At 41.1% G+C, this 23531-nt stretch overlaps 1 protein-coding gene across 7 annotated transcripts in view; it reads left to right on the top strand.

Annotated features, from left to right (window-relative positions):
* TFDP1 (transcription factor Dp-1) overlaps positions 1 to 23531 on the top strand; it is a 98132-nt gene that overhangs the window by 21700 nt on the left and 52901 nt on the right. For all 7 annotated transcript variants that reach the window (XM_004450757.4, XM_058276365.2, XM_004450759.4 and 4 more), the window contains one exon: positions 20833 to 20899. In XM_004450757.4, coding sequence (XP_004450814.1) covers positions 20833 to 20899 — 67 coding nt within the window. The remainder of the gene's footprint in view (positions 1 to 20832; positions 20900 to 23531) is intronic.

The following is a 23531-nucleotide window of genomic DNA, read 5'->3' as shown; positions in this document are numbered from 1 at the left end:
TTTTAAGACATATTTTATTTATTTCTCCCCGCCTCATTGCTTGTGCTCACTCTCTTCTCTCTGCCTGTGTTCATTGTGTGCTCTCTTATGCCTGCTCGTCTTCCTTTTAGGAGGCACAGGAAATCAAACCTGGGACCTCCCATGTGGCAAGGAAGCCCTCAGTCACGAGCCATCTCTGCTCCCAGCTTGTGTTTCTCATTGTGTTTCCTTGATGTGTCTCCTCGTTGCGTTATCTTGTTATGTCAGCTCACCACACTGGCCTGTCGCATCAGCTCTCTGTCTTGCTCGTCTTCTTTAGGAGGCACAGGGAACTGAACCTGGGACTTCTCATGTGGTAGGTGGGCACCCAACTGCTTGAGCCATATCCGTTTCCCCCCAGCCATTCTTTTGGCTAAAAAAAAGTTTGTGAAGTACTGCAGTGCAGGCTTTCTAGTTATCTTTTAGCATTTTAATCATTGTAAAGAAAGCAAAATCATGTTCGCTTATGGAACAACTACCTAATAAATAAGCATGGTAGCCAGCCCTGGCTTACCTCGGTTTACTGCTTAACTGTGTCCCACTATCAGTTCCCTTGTGGACAATTCTCTTTCTCTATTGCTTAGCAGGTTCAGAAAATGGAACCCATTTGTAGTTAATCTACTGTAAGTCTGTCATGAAATCATTAGAAAGTGGAACAACATAAACTAATACTAAGAAACTTTCTTTGAACTTTTAAGATATGGTTTCTTCCAGGCAGTTTTGCATCCATGCTGGTTCTAGAATATTATAACCTATCGGATGATGGTTTTCTTCTGGCAGAAGAGCAGGCATTAAAGTAATGAGTAAAGGAGACTATATCAGATTCATGAGTTAGAAGAGTAAATGAGTAAGCTCAGTTAGCTCTTTCTAGGAAGAACTATAACTCTAGGGAGTGAGGAAAGATTGACCCCAACATAGAAAACTAGATAAGCTCACATTCTGGCCCATGAGGTGGTTGAACAGTGTGATATTTTGGAGTGGGGGCAGGGGAGTAATAGTTTAAATGATACAGCACTTGATTGCCATTGAGTCCAACTTGGTAGGAAAGAATTGGATGAAAATGCTAATTTATAGTTGAATATGTGGAAGAGGTGGGCTCCTGATAGCACCTACTTAGAAGGCGAGAGCGAGTGAGTGTTACTGCAGGAGTGCTAATGATGGAATTGTAGAATTTCAGGGCTGGAAGAGCGTTTTGACTTTGTCCAGTCAAACTAGAAAAAACTAAAGAGAATGACCTAGGCTGTCAATTTGAATAATAATTTTGATTACTTGGAGGAAGAAGAAGAACAGCTGCTTGTATTGGTGAGATGTGTTGCTTTTTAACCGCTGATTGTATTTATTGTTTGGTAATGTGCCTACCACAAACTCATTCATTGACTCTGACCTACAACCTGGGGTCTCCACCTGCTCTACTTAGCTTGCATTTCAGAAATCCTTTCAGGGTCTCAGCCCTGTTGCTGCCAGGTACCCTCAGAATAAGCCTATCTTTCCACTTCTCTAATCTACCACACCAATTTCTCTTCCTTGCCTTTGAGCCTTGAGGACCTTATAACCTTAAATGGTACCTCTTCAACCTCCCTCACTTTAAGGGACTTTAGACTTTCCCCCGAGGTCCTGGGTATCAGTAGCCCACTTAGTGGAGCCTCTTTCATTTCTTTGTATGTGTGGAGGGGATCAGCATTCTTTCTGAGCCTTGACATTTCCTCGTGGGACTGCTTCTCTGGTCTCCAGTAGAATCCACTCTGGCTGTGCTGCTCAGATCCAGCTATTTATGACCTCTTTCCGCTCTTCAGTGTCATCCGCTGCAGTCTTGCCCATACGCATGGTGGACTTTGGCATCAACTTCCATTGCAACTCTTGCAGCGTCCCTGGTTACTTTCCTTTGGGTAACCCATCCTGATCTCTGGATCACTTTCCTTGACCTCAGACACCCCAGTGTTCAGCCTCCATCCTTGTCTCTGGCCGTTTGGTCCCTTATCATCTTGTTACCCTTAGAATGCTATATCCTTTGTTTAAAAAATGATCGTGGGGAGTGGATGTAGCTCAAGTAGTTGAGCACCTGCTTCCCACGTTTGAGGTTCTGGGTTTGATCCCTGGTACCTCCTTAAAACAAACAAACAAAAAACCAGCTGTCTGGGAGCAGATGTAGCTCAGTGGTTGAGCACCTGCTTCCCACGTACAGGGTCCTGGGTTCAATCCCTGGTACCTCCTAAAAATAGCCTTATCGTTTTATCCAATTATGAAAATAAAGAGCTTTTTTTTTTTTTAAGGAGGTTTCTTCTGCCCCCGCCCCCATGGCTCCCTCATCTGTCTGCTTATGGTCTGCTTGTTGTCTCTGCTTGTCTTTTTTAGGAGGTACTGGGAACCGGATCTAGGACCTCCTATGTGGGAGGTGGGTGCCTAACCTCTTGAGCCTCATCCACTCCCTGCTTGTTGTGTTTGCTTATTGCATCAGCTCATTGTGTCTGCTTGTTGCATCTGCTCTTCTGCTTTAGGAGGCACCAGGAACTGGACCTGAGACTGTGGGAGGCAGGTGCCCAAACTGCTCAAGACACCTGCTCCCTGCTTGTTGTGTCTGCTCATTGCGTCAGCTCATTGCATCAGCTTGTTGCATCTGTTTGCTTTCTTTAGGAGGCACCAGGAACTGAACCCAGGCCCTCCCATGTGGGAGGTGGGCGCCCAGCTGCTTGAGCCACATCCACTCCCATAAAGGGCTTATTTAAAGTATCAGAAGCTACAAAAAGGTATCAAGAGAGTTAAAAGAAAAAAACCCCACCTGAAATCATAGTCCAGAGTAACTCTACTGTTAACATTTTGGTGATTATTTTGGGATAAGCCCCTATATGTGTAACATATATACATGTATCAGATATTTTTGTATAAATGAACTCATTTTATACATTCTCTTCCTAGTGTTTTTGTTCAACAATTTGTCTGAGGTTTTTTTTATGTCAACAAATATAAACATAGATAATTAAAAAAAAAAAACTGGAAAATTTCAAACACACAAAAGAGTAGAGACCATGATAGTGAGCTCCTATGTATATGTCACCCAGCTTCAGTAATTATCAATTCATTGCCAATGTAGTTTTGTCTCCTCCCTCTCTTCTCATGCTCCAACCCTACCTACTAGTCCAGGATTATTTTGAAACCAGTTATAGACAGATCATTTCATCTGTAAATTTTTTAGTATGTTTCTCTCAAAGATGAGAACTCTTTAAAGTTTAAAAATACCCCAGTGAACAATAATTTTATCATCAAATATATTATCACACATCAAAAGTTCAGATTTCCCCAGCTGTCTCAATATATCTGAAAAGTTTGTTTGCTGCCTGGATATCATTTTTTGATGGCTACATGATAATTTGTTTGAATTTACCATGATTTATTTAATTCTATTGATAGACATTTAGGTTGTTTCCAATATTTTGACTTTATAATCATAACTGAGATAAATATACTTGTCTGATTGGCTTATGATCAGTTCTTAGAAATGAAATTGCTGGGTTGTTGATCGGCATTTCTGATACACAATGATAACCTTGGAAGAGTGTATCAGTTCATAGTTTACTCCTTCCAGCCAAGCTCTGCATGCTTGTTCTTCCACAGTCCTCCCAATGCAGGGTTTTAAATCTTTACTCATCCAGTCATTGAATATTTTTCTTTGCATTTCTTTCATTATTAATATGATTGAACATCTTTTCTTATATTCATTAACTTCATATTTTTCTGTTAGCCTATTTGTTTTTTAATTGATTTATAAGAATATTTGGTTAAGGTTGGCCCTTATCACGTATAAATGTTCTGTGTACTTTCCTCACATTGTCATTTGCTGTGGCTTGTTTATGCTGTTTTTCATACAAATTCTTATTTGATTTATAGTCCAGTTTACAAGACTCTTTCTTGAAGGTGCCTGAGTTATGGGACATTAGGAAGGCCCTTTTTCCTTCCCATGGTTATGTCAAATTCACCCCAGTTTATAGTAGCCATATTGTTTCATTTTTGCATTGATAGCTGATCTACTGGTCTTGATTTGTGATGTAAGAATGTATAGGGAAGTAAACATTTATTTTTCCAAATGGCTAACCAGTTGTCCTAATACTGTATTTTCCAACTGGTTATTATCGCTTTCTATAATATTTTTCTCTTTTTTCCTAGCATTTTTAGGGCTTTTTTTTTTTTTAACTTTTAATGAATGATAACATACATATTATAAAGTGCACAGATTCTAAGTATACATTGCAGATTGGGATACAGACCATTGCAAGCCTGCAGAACCCTCCCACACATGCGCCCTCAGCAGTGCCCTCCTCTTCCGGCTCCTTCTGGTCAACCATGTTGTTACTAATAGCAGTAGTTTGTTGACTGAACGTGCCACCGTTTAGTCATTCTACTCTTAATGGACGTTTGCATTGTTTCGAGTTTTTGACAATTATAACTATAAATAGCTTTGAGCATTCTTGTACCTGTCTTTTGGTATGACATACACATACGCATTTCTGTTGAGTATATATACAGGAGTGGAGTTCTTGTTTGGTAGAGGAGGTGTAGAACCTGCTAACTTCAGTACATACTGCTGAGCGTTTCTTTTGATGAAGATAAGATTTTATCAATCTTATACCATTTGCTCTTATAAATATAGCTTCTACCCCATTCTCTTTTTCTTCCTTGGATTGAAATTACACATTTCTTAGAATTTTTTACAGTGTCCAATTTGCTTCATACATCTTTTCTATATTTTCCATCTATTGTCTCTGCCTCAAACTGGATATTTTTTTTAGCTGTGTCCAGTGTATAGTTAGTCTTAGTTATATATATTTTGGTTCTAGAATTTTCTTTTTGTTTCTTTTATAGTTTTCAGTTCTCTACTGAGTTCTTAAATTTGCTTTGTAATTTATTGAGCTTTTTTTTTTTTTTTAGATTTATTTTATTTATTCCTCTTCTCCCCCCCCCCCCATTGTCTGCTGTATCCATTCACTGCGTGTTCTTCTGCATCCACCTGTTTTATCTGGTGGCACTGGGAAACTGTCTCTTTTTGTTGTGTCATCCTGCTGTGTCAGCTCTGTGTGTGTGTGGCGCCACTCTTGGGTGGGCTGTGCTTTTTTCATGAGGGGTGGCTGTCCTTGTGGGGCACACTTCTTGCGTGTGGGGGACCCCTACACGGGGATGCCCTTGCGTGGCACAGCATTCCTTGAGTGTGGCAGCAGCACTCTGCGTGGGCCAGCTTACCACATGGGTCAGGAGGCCCTGGACCCTCCATATGGTAGATGGACGCTCTTATCAGTTGAGCCATGTCCGCTTCTCTCATTGAGCATATTGATCATAGTTATTTTAAAGTTTACTTCTGGTAATTTCACTTGCTGGATCTTCATGGATCTGTTTCTTTTGTCTGCTTTTCTCTTGGGTTTTAGTCATGGGTTTTGTTTCTTATATGCTCAGGTATTTTTTTTTAACCGAGCGCTGGATATTTTATATAAAAAATTATACAGAAAATTTGAACCTCTGGAGGATATATTTCTTTGGAGAGGAGTGATTTTTTGTTTTACCGTTGAGTATATATACAGGATATATATGCTGGTGGAAAGGTAAATCAATAAAACGTTTTGGAAAATGTTCAGCAGTATGTACTAAACCTAGCCACAGCTAGGCTGTGGACGGTAGTAATCTTAGATCCTTTTAACCCAGTTGAGGATTGAGATCATCTGAGTTTGGGCTTTATTCCCTGTGAGGGGCCAGTCTATTTCTAATTTCCAGTTTGCTTTTTTTTAGGAAGTGGCCTTGGGGAATACAAACCCCAAACCTTTAGTGTTTACCAAGAGCCCTTCTCCTTATTTGTCTTCCCAGTCCTGTGAGTCTGTCAGAAAGCAGCTCTGCTCAGTTTGCCGGCCTTTCAGCTCCTGGTTTCTGAGTTGGCAATCTCCTTCAGTGGAAAAGTGGCCCCAATATTTGGCTTCTCTCTTGAATATAGATCCTGATCCTTTAATTTCTCCCTTAATACTGCTCTGATGAAAATGTATCTTTTACTTACATAGTTTACTTATATTTACTGAATGGTAATGGTTTTCAGTGGGAGGCTATTCTGCCATTGCCAAATACAGAATTTCTGCCTTTATTTTTTCCACTTTTGTCTTTAATCCACTTGAAATTTATTTTTTTGTGTGATGAACCTTAGCTCTAACTAAAATTTTCCCCAAACACAATCCAACTTTATCCCTTTGGTTTATAATCTCACTGGCAGTTTCTCTTGCAAGGCTCAGAAACCCAAGGCATATGGCTGAAGCAGGAAGTGTGTTGGCTTATGTAACTGAAAGTCCAGGAACTTAGAACCGGCTGGTTACTCATCATCTCTTTACCATATTGCCTCTCTTAGTTACCTAGTGCCATGTAACAAATTACCCCAAAACTTAGTGATTTGAAACAAGAAACGTGTTTAGAGGTTAGGGGTCTGGGTGCAGCTTGGCCGAGTCCTCCAGCTCACGTTCTGTCAGGGGTGGCAGTCGAGGTGTGGACTGTCACTGCTGTCACCTTGAGGCTTGCCTGGGGCAGGAGACACTTAGAAGCTCACTCAGGTGCTGCTTAGCAGGATTCAGTTCTTTGCAGGTTGTTAGACTGAGCCTGGTTCCTCCCCGGCTGTTGGTTCCAGGCCACCCTCAGTTCCTTGCCACAGGGGCCTCCCTCAACATGTTGGCTTACTTCAACAGAAAGAGCAGGCGAGCAGGCAAGAGAGCCAGGTGGGAGAGAGAGCGAGAGAAGTGAGTGCCAGCAGCAGAGCAGTCCCCGTCTTCTGAAACCTAATCTTACCTTTGCGCGATTCTGTTTGTTAGAAGCAAGACAGTGGGTTCAAGGTGAGGAGAGTGTACGAGAGCTTGTATTCCAGAAGGTGGGCTCTTTGCCGGCCAGCTGAGAAGTCAGCCTCCTTCACCTCCTAGGAGGTGGTTTCACTGCTGAAGAGCTCTCTTGAGGAGGTGCCAAGACGCTGGGCACGTCCACACTTCCACACTTAAATTCAACAACCTCAGAATAAGATCCAGGATTATGTCTCGTTGGACCTCTTTGGGTCCAGCCCTCATGCATGAATCAGTCACTGGCAGTTAGTTGGCATGTGCTGATTGGCCACGGTTCTTGTCCATTCTGGTGTTTTCAGGGAGAGCTGTGCATGGACCACGTGAGCTGGGTGAGTAGAAAGATCTCAAACAGAAGATCAGGGTGCTGTTGTCAAGAGGTTAATGGAGTCTAGACAGGCAAAAAAGCCTGTACTCACGTACAAGATCCCCATTGCCTTGCATTGTTTATTTTTCCTAGGGTCTGCCTCCTTCCCAGTCTTTTTTAAAAAGTCATGTTTCTCATTCTCTTAATATGAATTTTAGAATCAACTAATTAAGATCACCTCCAGAACTTGTGGTAATAGTGATTAAAATTGCATTTATTATGCAGTTTAAGTAGCAGTATTAACATTTTCTGATTAGTAACATGGTATTTATTTATTCAAGTCATCATGTATGTCCCTCAGTGAAGTTATATAGTGTTCTCCTTCTTGGCACTGCTTACTTTTTATTAAGATTGCTCCTCTATGTTTTATATTTTTATTGGTATTGTGAAAGGGGGTTGATTTTTATATTTTTTACCAAGTTATTGCTGATCTAAAGGAAAGCTACTGATATAATAGGTTTTCTTATGGTTTACAGGAGAACAAATAATGATGAAGTTTGTCTTTCTTTTTGAAATTTCTATTTCATATTTTATTATCTTGTCTAATTGATGCAGCCACCATTGAATAGCATTAATACTACTAAACATTCCTGTCTGGTTGTGAATTTAAGGGCAGTGCTTCTCACCTTTTGTGTTATTCATGGTGCTGATTGTTAGGTGGAGATGTATGTGTGTTTGTGTAAAATCTTGCTTGGAAGATAGCCTGTGATAATTTTAAAAAATGAGGAGTAGATGTTGACCTTTATGAAATGCATTACTGAGGTAATGAGATAAATAATATATAAAAGTTCCTAATACTTTTGTGGCATTGTCTCTACCTGGTCATTGTGGATAATGTGGCTGTAGATTGTATTTGCTAGTATTTTTGTGTAAATGTATATGAATGAGATTAGTTTGTAGTTTTTCCATGTATCGTCTTCACATTTTAGTGCCATTCTTAAGTTACACCTTTTAAAACCTCTACCATTCCATCCTTGTATTTGGTCCTTAGCTTTCTTCTGTACTGGATTAACACCTGAGATTTTGATTGATACTTGGCCCTTGGGCCAGATCTAGCTCACTGCTTATTGTAAAGCAATGTTTTACTGGAGCACAGCCATGCTCATTTGCTTACATAATGTCTATAACTGTTCACGCCAAACTGCAGAAATCAATAGCTGTGATAGAGGCCTTATGGCCCTCAGGCCTGAAGAATTTACTGTACCGTGTGGCCCTTTAAGAGGAAGTTTGCCAACCCTTGCTTTAGTCTGTTCTAGTTCCTTTCCTCTTGACCTCACTTGTAAACCACCTCAGCCTACACTTCAGCCTCCTTGCTTTTCAGCAGTTTTCCTACGAGGCAAAATTCCTGCCCTCACAGACCTTACATGCTAGTGGGAAGAGATAGACAATGGAAATTAAATGATTAACTAAATTAAATAGTAAATTAGAAATTACAAGGAGAACAATAAAAAAGGGTCATAGTAAAACTTAAAAAAAAAAAGGGAAAGTTGTGAATTTAAATAGGCAGGTTAGGGGAGGCCACACTAAGAGGGTGACATTTGATTATGTCCCTCAGTTTCCAGCCCTTTGGGTATTTTTATTTGCCAACCTTACCACTCTTTCACTTGCTCCAGTATGTTAAACAACACCTTTCCTTCCTCTGGGGTCATCCTTTGAGTGCAAACATTGTCTGCGGAAAGCTTTCCTTTATCTCCCAAATCTGAGCTGGCTGCCCCTCCCATGAATCCCTGTGGACCTTGCACTCCCTTATCACAGGGCTTTGTCTTCTTCTCTGACCCTTTTCCCTAGACCACAAGCTCCTAAAGAGCAGGGACCTATGTTTGCTGTTAGCTGCCTTATCCCTAGTCCTTGTCACGGGGCCTTGTACCCGTGTCTGTGCCCAGTAGATGGTTGTTGAGTGAGTCGGTGGACAGAGGATGAAGCGCTTCCTTGCTCTTGGTAGTGGAGGGCGTCCCGAAGGAAGTGCCCGCTGGACTGAGCCCCTGTAGACCGAGGGGCTGACCTTGCGCTGTGAAAGGGTGTTTGGCATGGCCTGTCGTTTGGCACAGCTGGGAGGTAGGTATTGAGGAGGGGGAGGTAAGGAGGGAAGGAAGTGGTGTGAGGGGGAGGCTGCAGGTGGAGGTAGGCCCGGGATCCTGTCTGGCTTAGGGGTTTGCGCTTTGTCCTGTGCGTGTTGAAAATCATGGTTAAATGTGCATTTTAAAAAGGAAGGGGGGGAAACCGACTTTGGCCCAGTGGTTAGGGCGTCCGTCTACCATATGGGAGGTCCGCGGTTCAAACCCCGGACCTCCTCGACCCGTGTGGAGCTGGCCATGTGCAGTGCTGATGCGCACAAGGAGTGCCGCGCCACGGCAGGGGTGTCCCCCGCGTAGGGGAGCCCCACGCGCAAGGAGTGCGCCCGTGAGGAAAGCCGCCCAGCGTGAAAGAAAGTGCAGCCTGCCCAGGAATGGCACCACCCACACTTCCCGTGCCGCTGATGACAACAGAAGCGGACAAAGAAACAAGACGCAGCAAATAGACACCAAGAACAGACAACCAGGGGAGGGGGGGGAGTTAAATAAATAAATAAATCTTTAAAAAAAAAAAAAAAAAAAAGGAAGGGGAAGCAGATGCGGCTCAAGCGACTGAGCTCCCGCCTACCTCACAGGAGGTCTGTAGTTCGGTTCCCGGTCCCTCCTAAAGAAGACAGCGAGCTGGCATGACAGGCAGGCGCGGATGAGCTGACACAAGAGACACAAGAAGAGAAACATAATGAGAGACTAAAAAAGCTGGGAGCAGAGGTGGCTCAGGCACTTAGGTGCCGCACTCCCATATCGGAGGTCTCAGGTTCGGTTTCTGGGCCTCCTAAAGAAACAAGGAAGATGAACAGACACAGCAAGTGCAGACAAGGAGGGGGTGGGGAGAAATAAATAAGTGTTTAAAAAACAAACAAACAAGGAAGTAAGATAGCTTGGGCCAGGAGCTCAGTGAGTAAGTGATTTGTGAGTCTAGAAAAGAGATGATAAAGGCCCTAGCTAAAGAGTATTGGTGAGTCTGGGGAGGTGTGAGTGAACGGATTGTGTCGCCAATTGAATGGATATTTGTAAGGACATTTTGTGCTGCCACTTCCAATCTCTATGGGCCATATTTGTAAAATAAGGATAATAGTACCCCTTCTTAGGGGTGTTCTAAAGGTTAAATGAGTTAACATTTGTAAAGCACTCAGAATAGTGCCTGGCACGTCGGAAGCACTTTGTAAGCCTAGTTAAATTAAATAAAATAATAGTATTGAATTTTGTAGTTCTTATCTTTAATTGGTTTTATAGCAGCGTTATGTGTTTTGGGAACATGTGTTTAGTGTTACTGCTACTACTAATAGTTAAGTTTTATCGATAAGATATGACAGTAATCAGCTTTTATTTTTTCCCCTTAAATAGGAACACAAAAGGTTGAATACAGTTTTTCCAAGAGAAATTAGGGCTGGATTGTTTTGGCAATTTGAGTACACTTGCTATTTGTTTATATGTTAATATACTATTTCTTCAGCTGTTTGAAGTTTTCTTAATGGAAGATCAAGTTTGCATCTTAAGTATAAAGATTTTGTAGGGAAATAAGTTCAGTGCACTTAAAAATTAATCTCAATTTCAGTAATGCTTTTTTTTTTTTTAAAGCAATTTGTGTTTTGATGTTTGTTATCACGTATTTATAGGTTATGACCTGCAGGCTATAAAATACAAGGAGGAAGGGTTTATATGAATGGTGAGTTTCTGGTGGTGTTACAACAATATTTTTTACAAGTCAGTATTGGTTGTTTTGTAATTGAGACTTTGTAATATTTACTAAATATAAACTTATAAGAATGGCTTCATATAAAAATCACAAAGAAGATATAATTGGATATATTTTAATATAATGCTGATAATTTTGTTGTTAAATAATATATTAATAATTTGGGCAGGGCCTTGAACTGTCATAATGTTTAAAGTACCAATGGAGATGAAACACAGACGGGAAACGGACTTGGCCCAGTGGTTAGGGCGTCCGTCTACCAAACCCCGGGCCTCCTTGACCCGTGTGGAGCTGGCCCATGCGCAGTGCTGATGCGTGCAAGGAGTGCCCTGCCATGCAGGGGTGTCCCCGGCGTAGGGGAGCCCCACGCGCAAGGTGTGCGCCCGTAAGGAGAGCCACCCAGCGTGAAAGAAAGTGCAGCCTGCCCAGGAATGGCGCCGCCCACACTTCCTGTGCGGCTGACAGCAACAGAAGCGGACAAAAAAACAAGACGCAGCAAATAGACACAGACAACCCGGGGAGGGGAGGATTTAAATAAATAAATAAATCTTTAAAAAAAAAAAAAAAAAAAGAAACACAGACTAACATAGGAAATGAAATTGGAGGAAGATTATTCTGAAAAGCTGATGTGTTTAAAAACAGGAATCTGCATACTTAGAGAATTGTTGGAGGCTACTGTACAATCATTCATTAGGTTTTGAAAATAGAAGATTAAAAAGGTCAAGTAAATGCTGTCTTTCTAAAAAGAAATTGAGGTAGTCGTTTATAATTCTGTATCTTAGGAAAGCAGTGACTTTCCAGGCAAGTGGAAAATTGGTAGGAAGTTGTACTCAAAAGGCTGGTGTGTGTTCCCCTCAGTTGTGCGGTTACCTTCTGAGTGGTGGTGAATTATCTAATCCGCCTGTCTGTCTATCTATCTATCTCTCATCTATCTATCTATCTATCTATCTATCTATCTATCTATCTATCTATCTATCTAAATACTTTCATTAATGGACAGATACTTGTTGGTATTACTAATGACAGCTAGTCATTTGACCAGTGGCCCTTTACATTCAGGGTGACCACTTCTGGTTAGCTCAGTATATTCCTGGTTTTAGCACTGAAAATCCTTTGTTTTAGGGAACCTCTAGGGCCTGGGCAAACTGGGGCTGTTGGTCACCCTGTAAAAACTGCTTCATATCACACTGTAATTCTTGTGAGGAAGCTGTGTGGTAGATAGGGCTGATGCTGTTGTCCCCACTTTTCTTGTAGGAATGGGAACCCAAGAACCCCAAAACTTGTCTAGGGTTACACTGCTAGACTGTGATAGAGCTCATCTTCACATTTGATTGGAATCCCTAGGAATGCAGTAGAGAACAAATTGTCGTGGTAAAATGGTAGTCTTTGGAAAGACTTTTTCTAAAGTTGGATAACATTGAATAATGAATCATGTCTGGTGTTACATTTTTGGATTGGAAATTGAGAATGGCTGACTAAACTTATCTGTGGTTTTACAGAACTTACATGGGATGTGTTATAGTTCACCACAAGTTGTAATTGGATCAGGAACATAGTGCTTTTTTTTTTTTTTTCAGGAAAGATTGAAAATCATTTCTTGCTTTACTTGGTTGTTTCTTGCTGTCCTTTATCATCTGCCAGTGAGTTCTTTATTACATTATTCAGTTACTCTTTGGGTTGTCACCCTTTAGGAATGAAGGGTGGTGTTTTAGAAAAGCAAGTCCAGGTATTGGAAGGCAGAGGCAACACGGCTTTGGGGGTGGAGGATGGGATCCAGCTCTTAGAGACAATGGCGCTAATGACCTTTCCATTTGTAATTGAATTAGTTTGTATAGGGTTCAAGACAGACCAGCTTTTGTGCTGAATTTCATTTTGTCAAATAATTCAATAATATTCTAGAATAGTGATTGTTAAAGGAATGGGATAAGATAGGCAAGGTCTTTATTAAATGAAACATAGAATGCCTACTCCCCATTCTTCCATCCTTCCTGCATCCCAGTCACTGTGCATGAGGAGAGTCGTTCTAATGGGAATGCTGTGTACAGATGAATGGTGTGTAAACCAAAAAAAATGTGAGCAGTCACCTTCCTAAGGTATTTAGCCTGGAGTGGGCAGAATGGTGTCTCTGTATGGGTCTTGTTTGTTTTCCAGCCGTAAATGATTTGTTAGAGTGCTGGCCAGCTTCTCTTTATAGAAAGCATTAGAAGGAACATACTAAAGGAGGGTTTTACATTTAGGTGTGACTTGGGCAAATCTGTTGTGCAATATCTTTGGACATTTAAGAGTAGGGTGAGCAAATATCTGAGCTGGTTTAGGTAAGTCATGTGTGGAAACGAGTTGACCTCTAGAAGGGTTGTCTGGCTCGGATATTTTTCACTATAAAATCTTTCACGGCTCAGTTATTTAAAATGGTTAGCTTTTCTTCAGCAGGCTTCAATGTAGCTGACCATACAGTATGCCAGTATCTTGAAGATAAGAAAGCTTTTAGATAAATTGGTTTGGCCATGACCCTTTGTCCTTGACTATTTGCAAAGGCAGTATTGCAAATGTAATATTCTACCAAGAAATTTGAATCAAAATTGGCATGGTACTGTTGAAGTTTGCTTCAAAAATATCTTCAGTGACTACCAGGTTGATGAAAAGAACCCCCTCCTTTTTTTCAATGTTCTAGAGAAAAATCTTTGGTGTATTAGTTTCCTTTCCTGTTGCTGTAAAACAAACCACTCCAAAATTTAGTGTCTTAAAGTGAGGACAGACTTCCTATCCCCCCAGTTTCCGTGGGTGAGGAGCTTGGGAGTGGCTTAGGTGGTATCCTCTCCAGGCAGAGTGTTGGCGGGCTCTGCTTTCTGAAGGCGCCACGGGGGCCGCAGAGTGTGCTTCAGAGAGCGCTCACCCGCGTGGCCCGGTCCTGCCACGGGGTCCTGGGCCACGGCTGCTTGAATGTCCTCACAACATTCCGGCCCCCAGGGTGAGTGACCCGAGAGAGCAGGGTGGCCACACTCGGTGTTTCCTGGGTCTCCGGTAGTCTGCAGAGGTCAGCCCTATTCAGGTGTGTGTGGCGGGGCTGGAGGGGTCCCCCAGTACCCGAGGCAGGGATCGCCGGGAGCCCCCTGGAGGCTGGCGACCTCTGCTCCATCCGCAGGGGTGCTTGCCTCTCAACCTGCCTCTCAAGGTTTGGTCTCCCTAAGCAGGTCCCCCGCCAGGGTTGGTTGGTAGAATGTTTTTACACTGCTGTTCTTCATGTTATCTGTGAAGGAAAGAACTTGGAATAGGATTGCTGTTTTCTCATTTCCTTTGAAAGCGTTTGCATTTCCTTTGTGATTTTGACACATTGTGTTACGAAATAGAGATACTTTCCGGGCTTGTAAAACTCCCTGTGAGGTAAGCCAGCTGCTGTGCCTTGTGGAGGTAGGTTGGGCTTTTAAAAAGACCCACAGTAGTCAGCTACCTGGTTTCCTTTTAGGTCAAATTTCCTGTCTTCTAGGCCTGATTGAAAATTAGGGTGGAGAATATGTCTAGAAGTATGTTTCTTTTCTTGTTCAAGCAGCTCTGGAGAGGTGACCTCTTCTTTGAGAGGCAATGTGATGCCTGGTGTCATGGCTTTAAATGGGTGGTTCTCAACCAGGGGTGATTTTGCCACCCCCCCAGCAAATGTCTGAAGATAGATTTGTTGGTCAGAACTGGGTGGTGCTAATTGGATCCAGTGAGTACAGGCCATGGGTGCTGCTGAACATCCTACAAAGGACAGCTCACCATCACAAAGAATTATCTGGTCCCAAATGCTAGAAACCCTGCCTTTAATGTTGTTTTTACCATATAGCATGGCCCCTCATGTGTTAATTGGTTCTCACTAGAGAAAACTGAAGGATGAATGAGGAGGAAACATGAAATTCTAGTGTTGGTTAGGCTATTAGGTCTCACAGCCTGACTTGATACACAACGTGGTGAATGGAATTAGTGGACTGTAGTTGCAGATTTTAAAATTTCAGGCCAGCATTTTTATGTTAGGTTCTTTTTGAATTGCAAGGAACAAAACCATACTTTTTAAACTGAGAGGAATTCATTTTAAAGATATTCCTGGAATAAAAATGATTCAATTTTTATATAGAATTATAATCTACATAGATGTTAAAACTTCTGTCTCAAATGGTACTTATTTGTGGGTTTGCTTCGTTCTTTCCTCGCTTTACCAAGTGGCTTTCTTTATTTCTTGGCCCATAAGTCATATGATTACTCTTGAGTTTTATGTCTTAAGATTGAGGTTTGCAAGAAAGACTGGCCTCGTCCTTGCAGTTCCACAATTTCTCTTGGAGCACTTTGTTTGGCCTCCCCCCAGGCCAGTTAACTTACTTGGCAGCTGCTGCAAAAACCATGTGGCTGAAGTAGAGGACGAGAGGGGAGGAAGAAGAACGAGGCCTGTGCCAGGCCCACAGCCCAGGTGTCTGCTGCATTTCTACCAGGACCTGATACAGCCTTGGAGACTACAAGTTAATTACTTTAATTAATTAATTGGGGTACCTGGGCCAGGGATTAAATCGACACTCAACCACTGAGCTGCATCGGCTCCCCTGAGTTGGTTTTTTCGTTTGTTTGCTTGTTGTTGTTGTTTTTTTCCATTTTTAGGAGGTATTGCGGTCCAAACCCAGGACCTCCCATGTGAGAAGCAGGTGCTCAATTGCTTGAAGCACATCCGCTCCCTACAAGTTAATTTTATTAATATTGACTTAAGTTGGATATAAGTCTTCCTGTAAAGCTCTTATTAAAGTATCCCACTTGTAGAATAATTTGTGTGTTCTCTGGTACGTTGGGTTTCCTGGGTTTTGGAATTTCTGTGTGATTGCTGATTTTCATTTTCATTTTCACTGCTGAGGTTGACTGCAGAAATAATGGGAGCAAGACTGAGAAACAGCAAAGTAAAGCCGGTTGTCTCAGCAGCTGCGTTGCTCCTTTATGAATTAGCTTACCACCTTCAGAAATGGGGATTTATTATCCAATTAAATAGAATCTGTATAAGCACTGGAAATATAGAAACGGCCAAAGGCTTCTGTCACACTATCAGGCGATTTCCATTTTGACAGTGGGTAGTTTCCATTATTCCTAGAGGTGCACATGTTGGCGTATACTAAAAACTGATTACTATGAGCAGTAACAACATAATGGTAATTGTGCACGGTGGGGCAGCTTTCAAAGTGCAGGCAGGGTCACAGTGGGGCCGAGCTAGGTTTTTGTTTCTCATGTCTTGTGCTTCCCAGGCTCTTTTCCCTTATTTTGATGGAAGGTGGGCAGGAGAGGGCCCAGAGGGCCTTTGATCGAGATGGTTTGATCGAGATGGTTTGATCGAGATGGTCTCTTAAGTAGACTTTCATTAGTTAACAGTAAATGGATACTATTCTTATGGTGTCTTCAACATGTATTAAAAATAGCACATTTCTGCTGCCAGGGGAGAGGAGTCAGCACTTGCTCCAGTTGCATCCTCTAATGGAAAGCCACTTTTCTACCTAGGGCATCTACCCCCTTCTTACTGTAAGCCGCCTCCTTTCTCTTTCCGCAGTCCCTAACTACATAGGTGTTATACTGTATTTACTCGTTCGCTAATTTCACCGACAGGTGAAAAAGAAGGGAGTCAATAAACAATAAATTCTGAGAGCAATTGTTCTGTGGAGTTAATAAGCCAGGGAAGATTACGATAGGGAATAACTGGCAGGAGTTGGTCATGTGTTGTTCGTTGATCATGTATGGGCTCCATGCCCTCTGCATGGAGGTGCGGCTGAGCAGACAAGGAGGTGGTGCGCCTTGCTGCGTGTGTGTCTGACAGATAATGACCCACTTCTGCTGTTTTTCCACTGGCGGTGGTGAGTTGGAAGTCTTTATTTGATGACATGATGGTAATAATGATGAGTGAAATAGCTAGTATTTCTTGGTCCTTGACTATATTCCTAGGCACATATATTATTTCATGTTACTCTCATAAAAGACCTGGTGAGCTAGGTACCATTATCCCCATTTATGGTCAAGAAAGCTGAGCCTTAGGTAATTTAGGTTTTGCAGATGGTAATTGCTGAAGCTGGTGCTCAGGCTTATTTTCCCTTCGCTTTTTTCCCATCTTTCATTATTACTGATTTTTAGAGCAGTTGTAGCTTTTACAGAAAAATCATGCAGAAGTTAGTGTTCCCATATAACGCCCCGCCTCAATTTTACCTGTTATTAACATTTTGTAATTAGTGTAATACCTTTGTTTACAATTAATGAAACAATATTATAATTAATTCTATAGTCCATAGTTTACATAGGATTCCCTCTTGTGTTAGTCAGTTCTATGTAGATTTTGTTTCTTTTTTAAAAATCCTGGTAGCGTATATACAACCTAAAATTTCCCATTTTAACCCCTTTCCATTATCCAGTTCAGTGGTGTCAGTTACTTTCACAGTGTTGTATGACCATCACAATCATTCATTACCAAAACTTTTCCATCACCCAACCAGAAACTTTGTATCCTTAAAGCATAAGTCTCTATTCCTTAGCCATACTCCAACCCCTAGTAACCTGTCTTCCTAGTCTCAGACTCTATGAATTTGCTTATTCTAATTATTTCATATCAGTGAGACAGTACACTATTTTTCCTTTTGTGTCTGGCTTATTTCACTCAACATGTCTTCAGGGTTCATCCATGTTGTAATGTGTATCAGAACTTCATTCCTTTTTACGGTGGAATAATATTCCATTGTACGCATATACTGCATTCTCTTCATCCATTGATCCGCTGGTGGACACTTGGGTTGTTTCCACCTCTTGACAGTTGAGAATCACGTGGGGCTCAATCCTGACCCAGTCCTGGTCACGTTGTGAACTCCTAGGCTCCTGGACGGATGCCTGATGTCCCGGCATCCGTGTTTTCTTGCTCGCCCCAGTGCTTGGCATGAAGTTCATCTTGTGTCCCATATTGGTAAAATTTTACCAGAAGGGAGCTACAGAAATGGCCTGCAGCAGAGCGAGTTTCAGAATAGGGATTTTTGAGGAACCGAGCTTTCGAATGCGTTAGATCACTCCCAGGGGTTCTTTCTAACCTAACCTATACTTGGTCCCGTGTGTATTCCTCGCAACAGCTCTGTGGGCAGCCACTGATCCCCTCCTTTTGTAGGGGAAGATGGAGTTTTGAAGAAGTCCAGTAAATTGCCTAGGGTCCCCTCAGAGTGGGAAGCGCTTTGCTGGGCTTTGGGTCCATGGGCATTAGGCTCCAAGCCTGAGGTCCTACCCAGCAAGATCCGTGATTTTCAGGGGATAAGTTACAGAGGTAGGAATGCAGGACTGCAAATTCTTCTGCGGATTAATGCATTTTGGTGTGTGTGTTTGTGTGTTTATTTTTACATTTAATTAAGAAAAGTAAATCCCATCTCTGTTTCCCAGTCCTATGTCCCTGATAACCAGTCTCACGTAGTGGATTCTTGAGTATTTCTTTTTTTTTTTTTTAAAGATTTATTTTTTATTAATCTCCCCCCTCCCCCCCGTTGTCTGCTGTCTGTGTCCACCCACTGTGTGCATGCTCTTCTGTGTCAGCGGCACCGGGAATCTGCGTCTCATCCCTCTGCACCATCTCTCACGCGCAAGGTGCCACTCCTGGGCAGGCTGCGCTTTTTTTTTTTTTTCATGCCGGGCGGTTCTTCCCACAGGGCACATTCCCCGCGCATGGGGCTACCCCATGCGGGGACACCACTGCGTGGTACGCCACTCCCCGCACACATCGGCACTGCGTGTGGCTCAGCCTACCTACCACATGGGCCACAAGGCCCCGGGTCCGAACCCCGCACCTCCCATGTGGTAGGCAGATGCCCCATCTGTTGGGCCAAATCCGTTTCCCTTGAGTATTTCTAATGATGTTTTAGATTTGTACATGAACCGCTCAAGTGTGCACTCTTTGGGGTTAAGCAGCAACACGGGTGCTTTAAACACTCTAACTCCTGGGGGCTGCACATCAGCGCCTCCGTCCCAGAACTAGGGCTCGGGCCCTAGATCACGGCCCCCGAGGGACTTAGATTTTGCTAAGAATAGGAAGAGAATAAAAGTTTGAAAAGACACACCTAACTTTCCTTGAGAAACAGGACTATTTTGAAAACTCTGCAAAGATCCTTCCTTAATATGCTCTTGTGTTCTCAGTAAGAAAATCCAGACATTGGCAGTATGGCTGCTCGTGCTTTTGGTTTTAACTCTCCAAGCTTTGCCCGTGTGGACATAGGGAAAGTGACTGCGCTTTTACATGCGGAGGATGCGGAGGTCCTTACACATCTGGCCTCCAGGATTTTACTTGCCTGTGTCTCTGGCAGGGATGAAGATCCAGGAGTGATGAAGAGGAAGGCAGTCTTTGGCTAAGACGAATTGCTAATCTTGTCGTTTGTAAGAGTGTGCGTGTGTGTATGTAGGTGTATGTCTGTCTGAGCTTAATGTCTGGTGACCAGATGCTCCACCCTCTGCTGCCATGAGCCAGAACCACCTGTTAATTAGAAGAAGGAGATGCTTCTTTCTCACGCTCAGGTGAAAGTTAGGAAGAAGGAAAAAAAGTAGTCCCACTTATGGAAAACCATTACGGCACAAAACGAAATCCTAACAATGCATTTCTACCAGAATATCCAAGACTAACTTGGTAAAGTCTGAATTCTTCTTATAGAAGATACAGAAAAATAAAAGTAGAAAACAAATCACTGATAATTTCAAACCCTAGAGACAATCACTTGTTCAAGTAATTTCTTCCAGGTTTTTTTTTCTGAGCGCATCTGTATGTATACTCTTTTTCTTGGGTACATGCTACCTTTCATTCAACATTACTGTGAGCCTTTTCCTTTGTCCTTAAAGCTTTATCAGTTGTTAATAATTGCATGGTATTCTATAACATAACCATTTCCCAGTAACTTTTAAATTTTCCATAATTTTTTTGGCTACTATAACCAACCAACCCTAATCTTGCATGATGCCTGTATAACATGAATGCACATTATTTATTGAGTGCTTGCTGTCCTGGCACTTTGCTAGGTATTTTGTAGCTTATCTTATTTCATCCTTACAGTAGCCCTGTTAAGTTGGTATTGTTATCTGTATTTTATGAGATGGTGAACCTGAGGGTTGGAGACATCAAGCACATCCCCACAGGTCTAAAATAATTAAGTGGCAGAGATGGGCAGTGGTGCCTGTCTCTATTCCCCTGCTTCTCTTTATACAGATAAGTGTGTGTATGGCACCTGCTTTAGTTCTTAAAAAGAGTTATACATAGGTAAGAAATCATAGAGTCAAAGGATATGACCAAGTTGGAGGTCCTTGAAATATTCTTAGGGTGTATGACCAGTTTGCTTTCCAAAATGAATGAATGCATTTTTCACTTTCACCAGTAGTAAGTGCTAGTCTCATCTTACCTTTGCTGTCTTCAACCATTATCGTTTAAAATACATTTCCTGATTTAATAAAAAGTGGCATTTTATTATTATCACAAGGACTAAATGCTAAAGGCTAAATTTTCATATCTTTTATGTACTGATTATAGTCAGCCAAATTATTTATCAACTAAGAGAAGCGACCCAGTTCTTGCCCTTCCCACAACGTGTTACTGATGCCGTGCTTGCTGATTGATTATTGGCTTCACATTAAAGCCTCATGAGTGTTCCCTCATGAGTTGCTTGTTGGAAGGGAAGTAAATTTGCATTTTAAAGCAGTTATTTGCATAATGGTGACCTTTTGTCCTTTTTAAGACCTTATTTTCCACCAGCCTTTTGACAAGGGTGGGTTATTAACAGCTTTTAGCTTTGTAACTCTTTTAGATAATTGTTTCCATAAACCAGTATTTATTTTTTGCAGGCCGGCCTAATTGAAGCCAATGGAGAACTGAAGGTCTTTATAGACCAGAATCTTAGTCCTGGAAAAGGTAAGGAAGCCTATTTTATATATTATGAGTCTTACCAAATTTATTAAGTATGTATATTTCCTTTAATGTTAAAGCTTATTATTAAAACTTTCAGTTTAGATGCTTTCTTGTCTTAAGAATCTAACATAGACTTTTGATTTCATAGCATCTCTAAAATTAAATACACACATGTATACAGACAGACATACACTTACACAGCAGCTTTGTTTTATTTGATATTTTTCATTTTTAAAATTAATTTTTATTTATAAACACTCTATACCCACCAACCAAAACTCCCTCTTCCCTTTTCCCTCATTTCCTTCAGGCCCAAGGAACCTCTAATCTACTTCTATGTGAATTTGCTATTTCTAGATATCTCATATAAGTGATATCATACAATATTTGTTCTTATGTTGCTTTGCTTATTTCATACCACATAATGTTTTCAAGGTTCATCCATGTTGCATCATGTCTCAGAACCTCTTTCCTTCTTCTTATGACCAAATAACTATTCCATTGTGTGTAGGTACCACATTTTGTTTATCCATTCATTTGTTGATGGACATTTGGGTTGTTTTCATCTTCTGCTATTGTGAATATAATGCTGCTATAATCATTGGTGTACAAATGTCTGTTTGAGTCCCTGTGTTCGCTTTCTTTGGGTATATGCCTACAAATGGTACTGGCCAGGTCATATGGTAATTCTATATTTAATATTTTGAGGAACCGCCATATTGCTTCCATAGTAGCTGTGCTATTTTACACTCCCACACACAGTGCAGTAGAATTGCAATTTCTCTACGTCTTCTTCAGCGCTTGTTATTTTCTGTTTTTTTTTTTTATTATGTAATAGCCATGCTTGTGGGTATAAAGTGGTATCTCATTGTGGTTTTGATTTCCATTTCCCTAACGGCTAATGATGTAGAGCATCTTTTCATATGCTTATTGGCTGTTTGTATATATCTTTGGAAAAATATTCAAGTTCTTGGCTCATTTTTGTAGTTGAATTGTTTCTTTTCTTGTTGCATTGTAAAAGTTCTTGTATATTTTGGATATTAAATCCTTATCTGGTATATTATTCGAAACTATTTTTCCCATTCTGTAGATTGTCTTTTTACTTTCATGATAACTTCCCTTGATTCATAAAAGTTTTTAATTATGAAGTTGAATTTATCTGTTGTTTCTTTTATTGCTCATGCTTTTTAGTGTCATAGATAAGGATCCAGTGCTGAGTTCCAGGTCATAAGATTTGCCCCTATGTTATCTTCTAAGGGTCTTTTTTTTTTTTTCGGTTTTGGCACTTTTATTTCTGTCCTTGATCTATTTTGAGTTAATTTGTCTATGATGTGAGGTAAGGGTTCAACTTCATTCTTTTGTATATGAACATCAATTTTTCCCAACACCATTTGTTGAAGAGACTATTCTTTCTCCATTGCATTCACTTTGGCCATAGATATGTGGGTCTATTTTTGGACTTTCAATTCTATATCATTGGTCTCTCTGTCCTTATGCTAGTACCTCGTTGTTTTGAGTACTGTAGCTTTGTAGTGCATTTTGAAATTGGGAAGTGTGTTTGTCTTCCAGCTTTGTTCTTCTTTCTCAAAAATATTTTGGCTGTTCGGGGCTCCTTATAATTCCATAACAATTTGTGGATTGGCCTTTCTGTTGCTTCAGAAAAGGCTGCTGGAATTTGACAGGGCTTGTGTTGAATCTGTAAATTGCTTTGTATAGTACTGAGAATTAACAGTGTTAAGCTTCCAATCCATGAATTCAGGATACTCTGCCGTTTATTTAGGCATTCTTTAATTTCTTTCAATAATGTTTTGGAGTTCTCAGTCAACAAGTCTTTCATCTCTGGTTAAGTTTATTCCTAGGTATTTTATTCTTTTAGATACTTTTGCAGATGAAATTTTGTTAATTTTCATTTTGTGTTGTTCACTCCTGCTGTGTAAACACAACTGGTCTTTGCATGTTAATCTTATATACCCTGAAACTTTGCTTGAATTCATTTATAAGCTCTAGTACTTTTCTTGTGGGTTCTTTGGATTTTTTTAATGCAAGGGATCATGTCATCCATGAATGGAATTTTATTTCTTCTTTTCAATTTGAATATCTTTATTTTTTTCTTCCCTAATTGCTCTGGCTAGATCTTCTAGTACCATATTAAATAGCAGTGGTGGAAGTGTTTATCCTTACCTTATTCTTGACCTTAAGGGGAAAGCGTTCAGTCTTTTACCATTTAGTATGATGTTAATTATGGGTTGTTTGTTATCTCCCCCCCCCACCCCCCCACCCCAGTGGCTCCCTTGTCTGTCTACTCATCTTCCTCAGGACTCACCAGGAACCAAAACCGGGACCTCCCATGTGGGAGGCCGGTGCGCAATTGCTTGAGCCACATCTGCTCCCTGCTGTGAGTTTTTCATAAATGCTGTGTATCATGTTGAAGAAGCTCCCTTTTATTACTAGTTTTCCAAGTGCTTATATCAAGAAAGGGTGCTGGATTTTGTCAGATTCCTTCTTTGCATCTGTTGTGATAATCATGTACTTTCCCCCTCCATTCTACTTAAGTTGCTTTGCTTATATTGATTTATAAGTAATATATACTGTTCACAAAAATTGAGAACAAGTACAAGATTATCTGTATTCCTTC

This window comes from Dasypus novemcinctus, chromosome 15 (genome assembly GCF_030445035.2).
Source record: "Dasypus novemcinctus isolate mDasNov1 chromosome 15, mDasNov1.1.hap2, whole genome shotgun sequence".
In the NCBI taxonomy this organism is placed as follows: domain Eukaryota; kingdom Metazoa; phylum Chordata; class Mammalia; order Cingulata; family Dasypodidae; genus Dasypus; species Dasypus novemcinctus.
The sequence above is the reverse complement of the archived record's forward strand: the minus strand, read 5'-3'. Positions and strand labels throughout refer to the sequence as shown.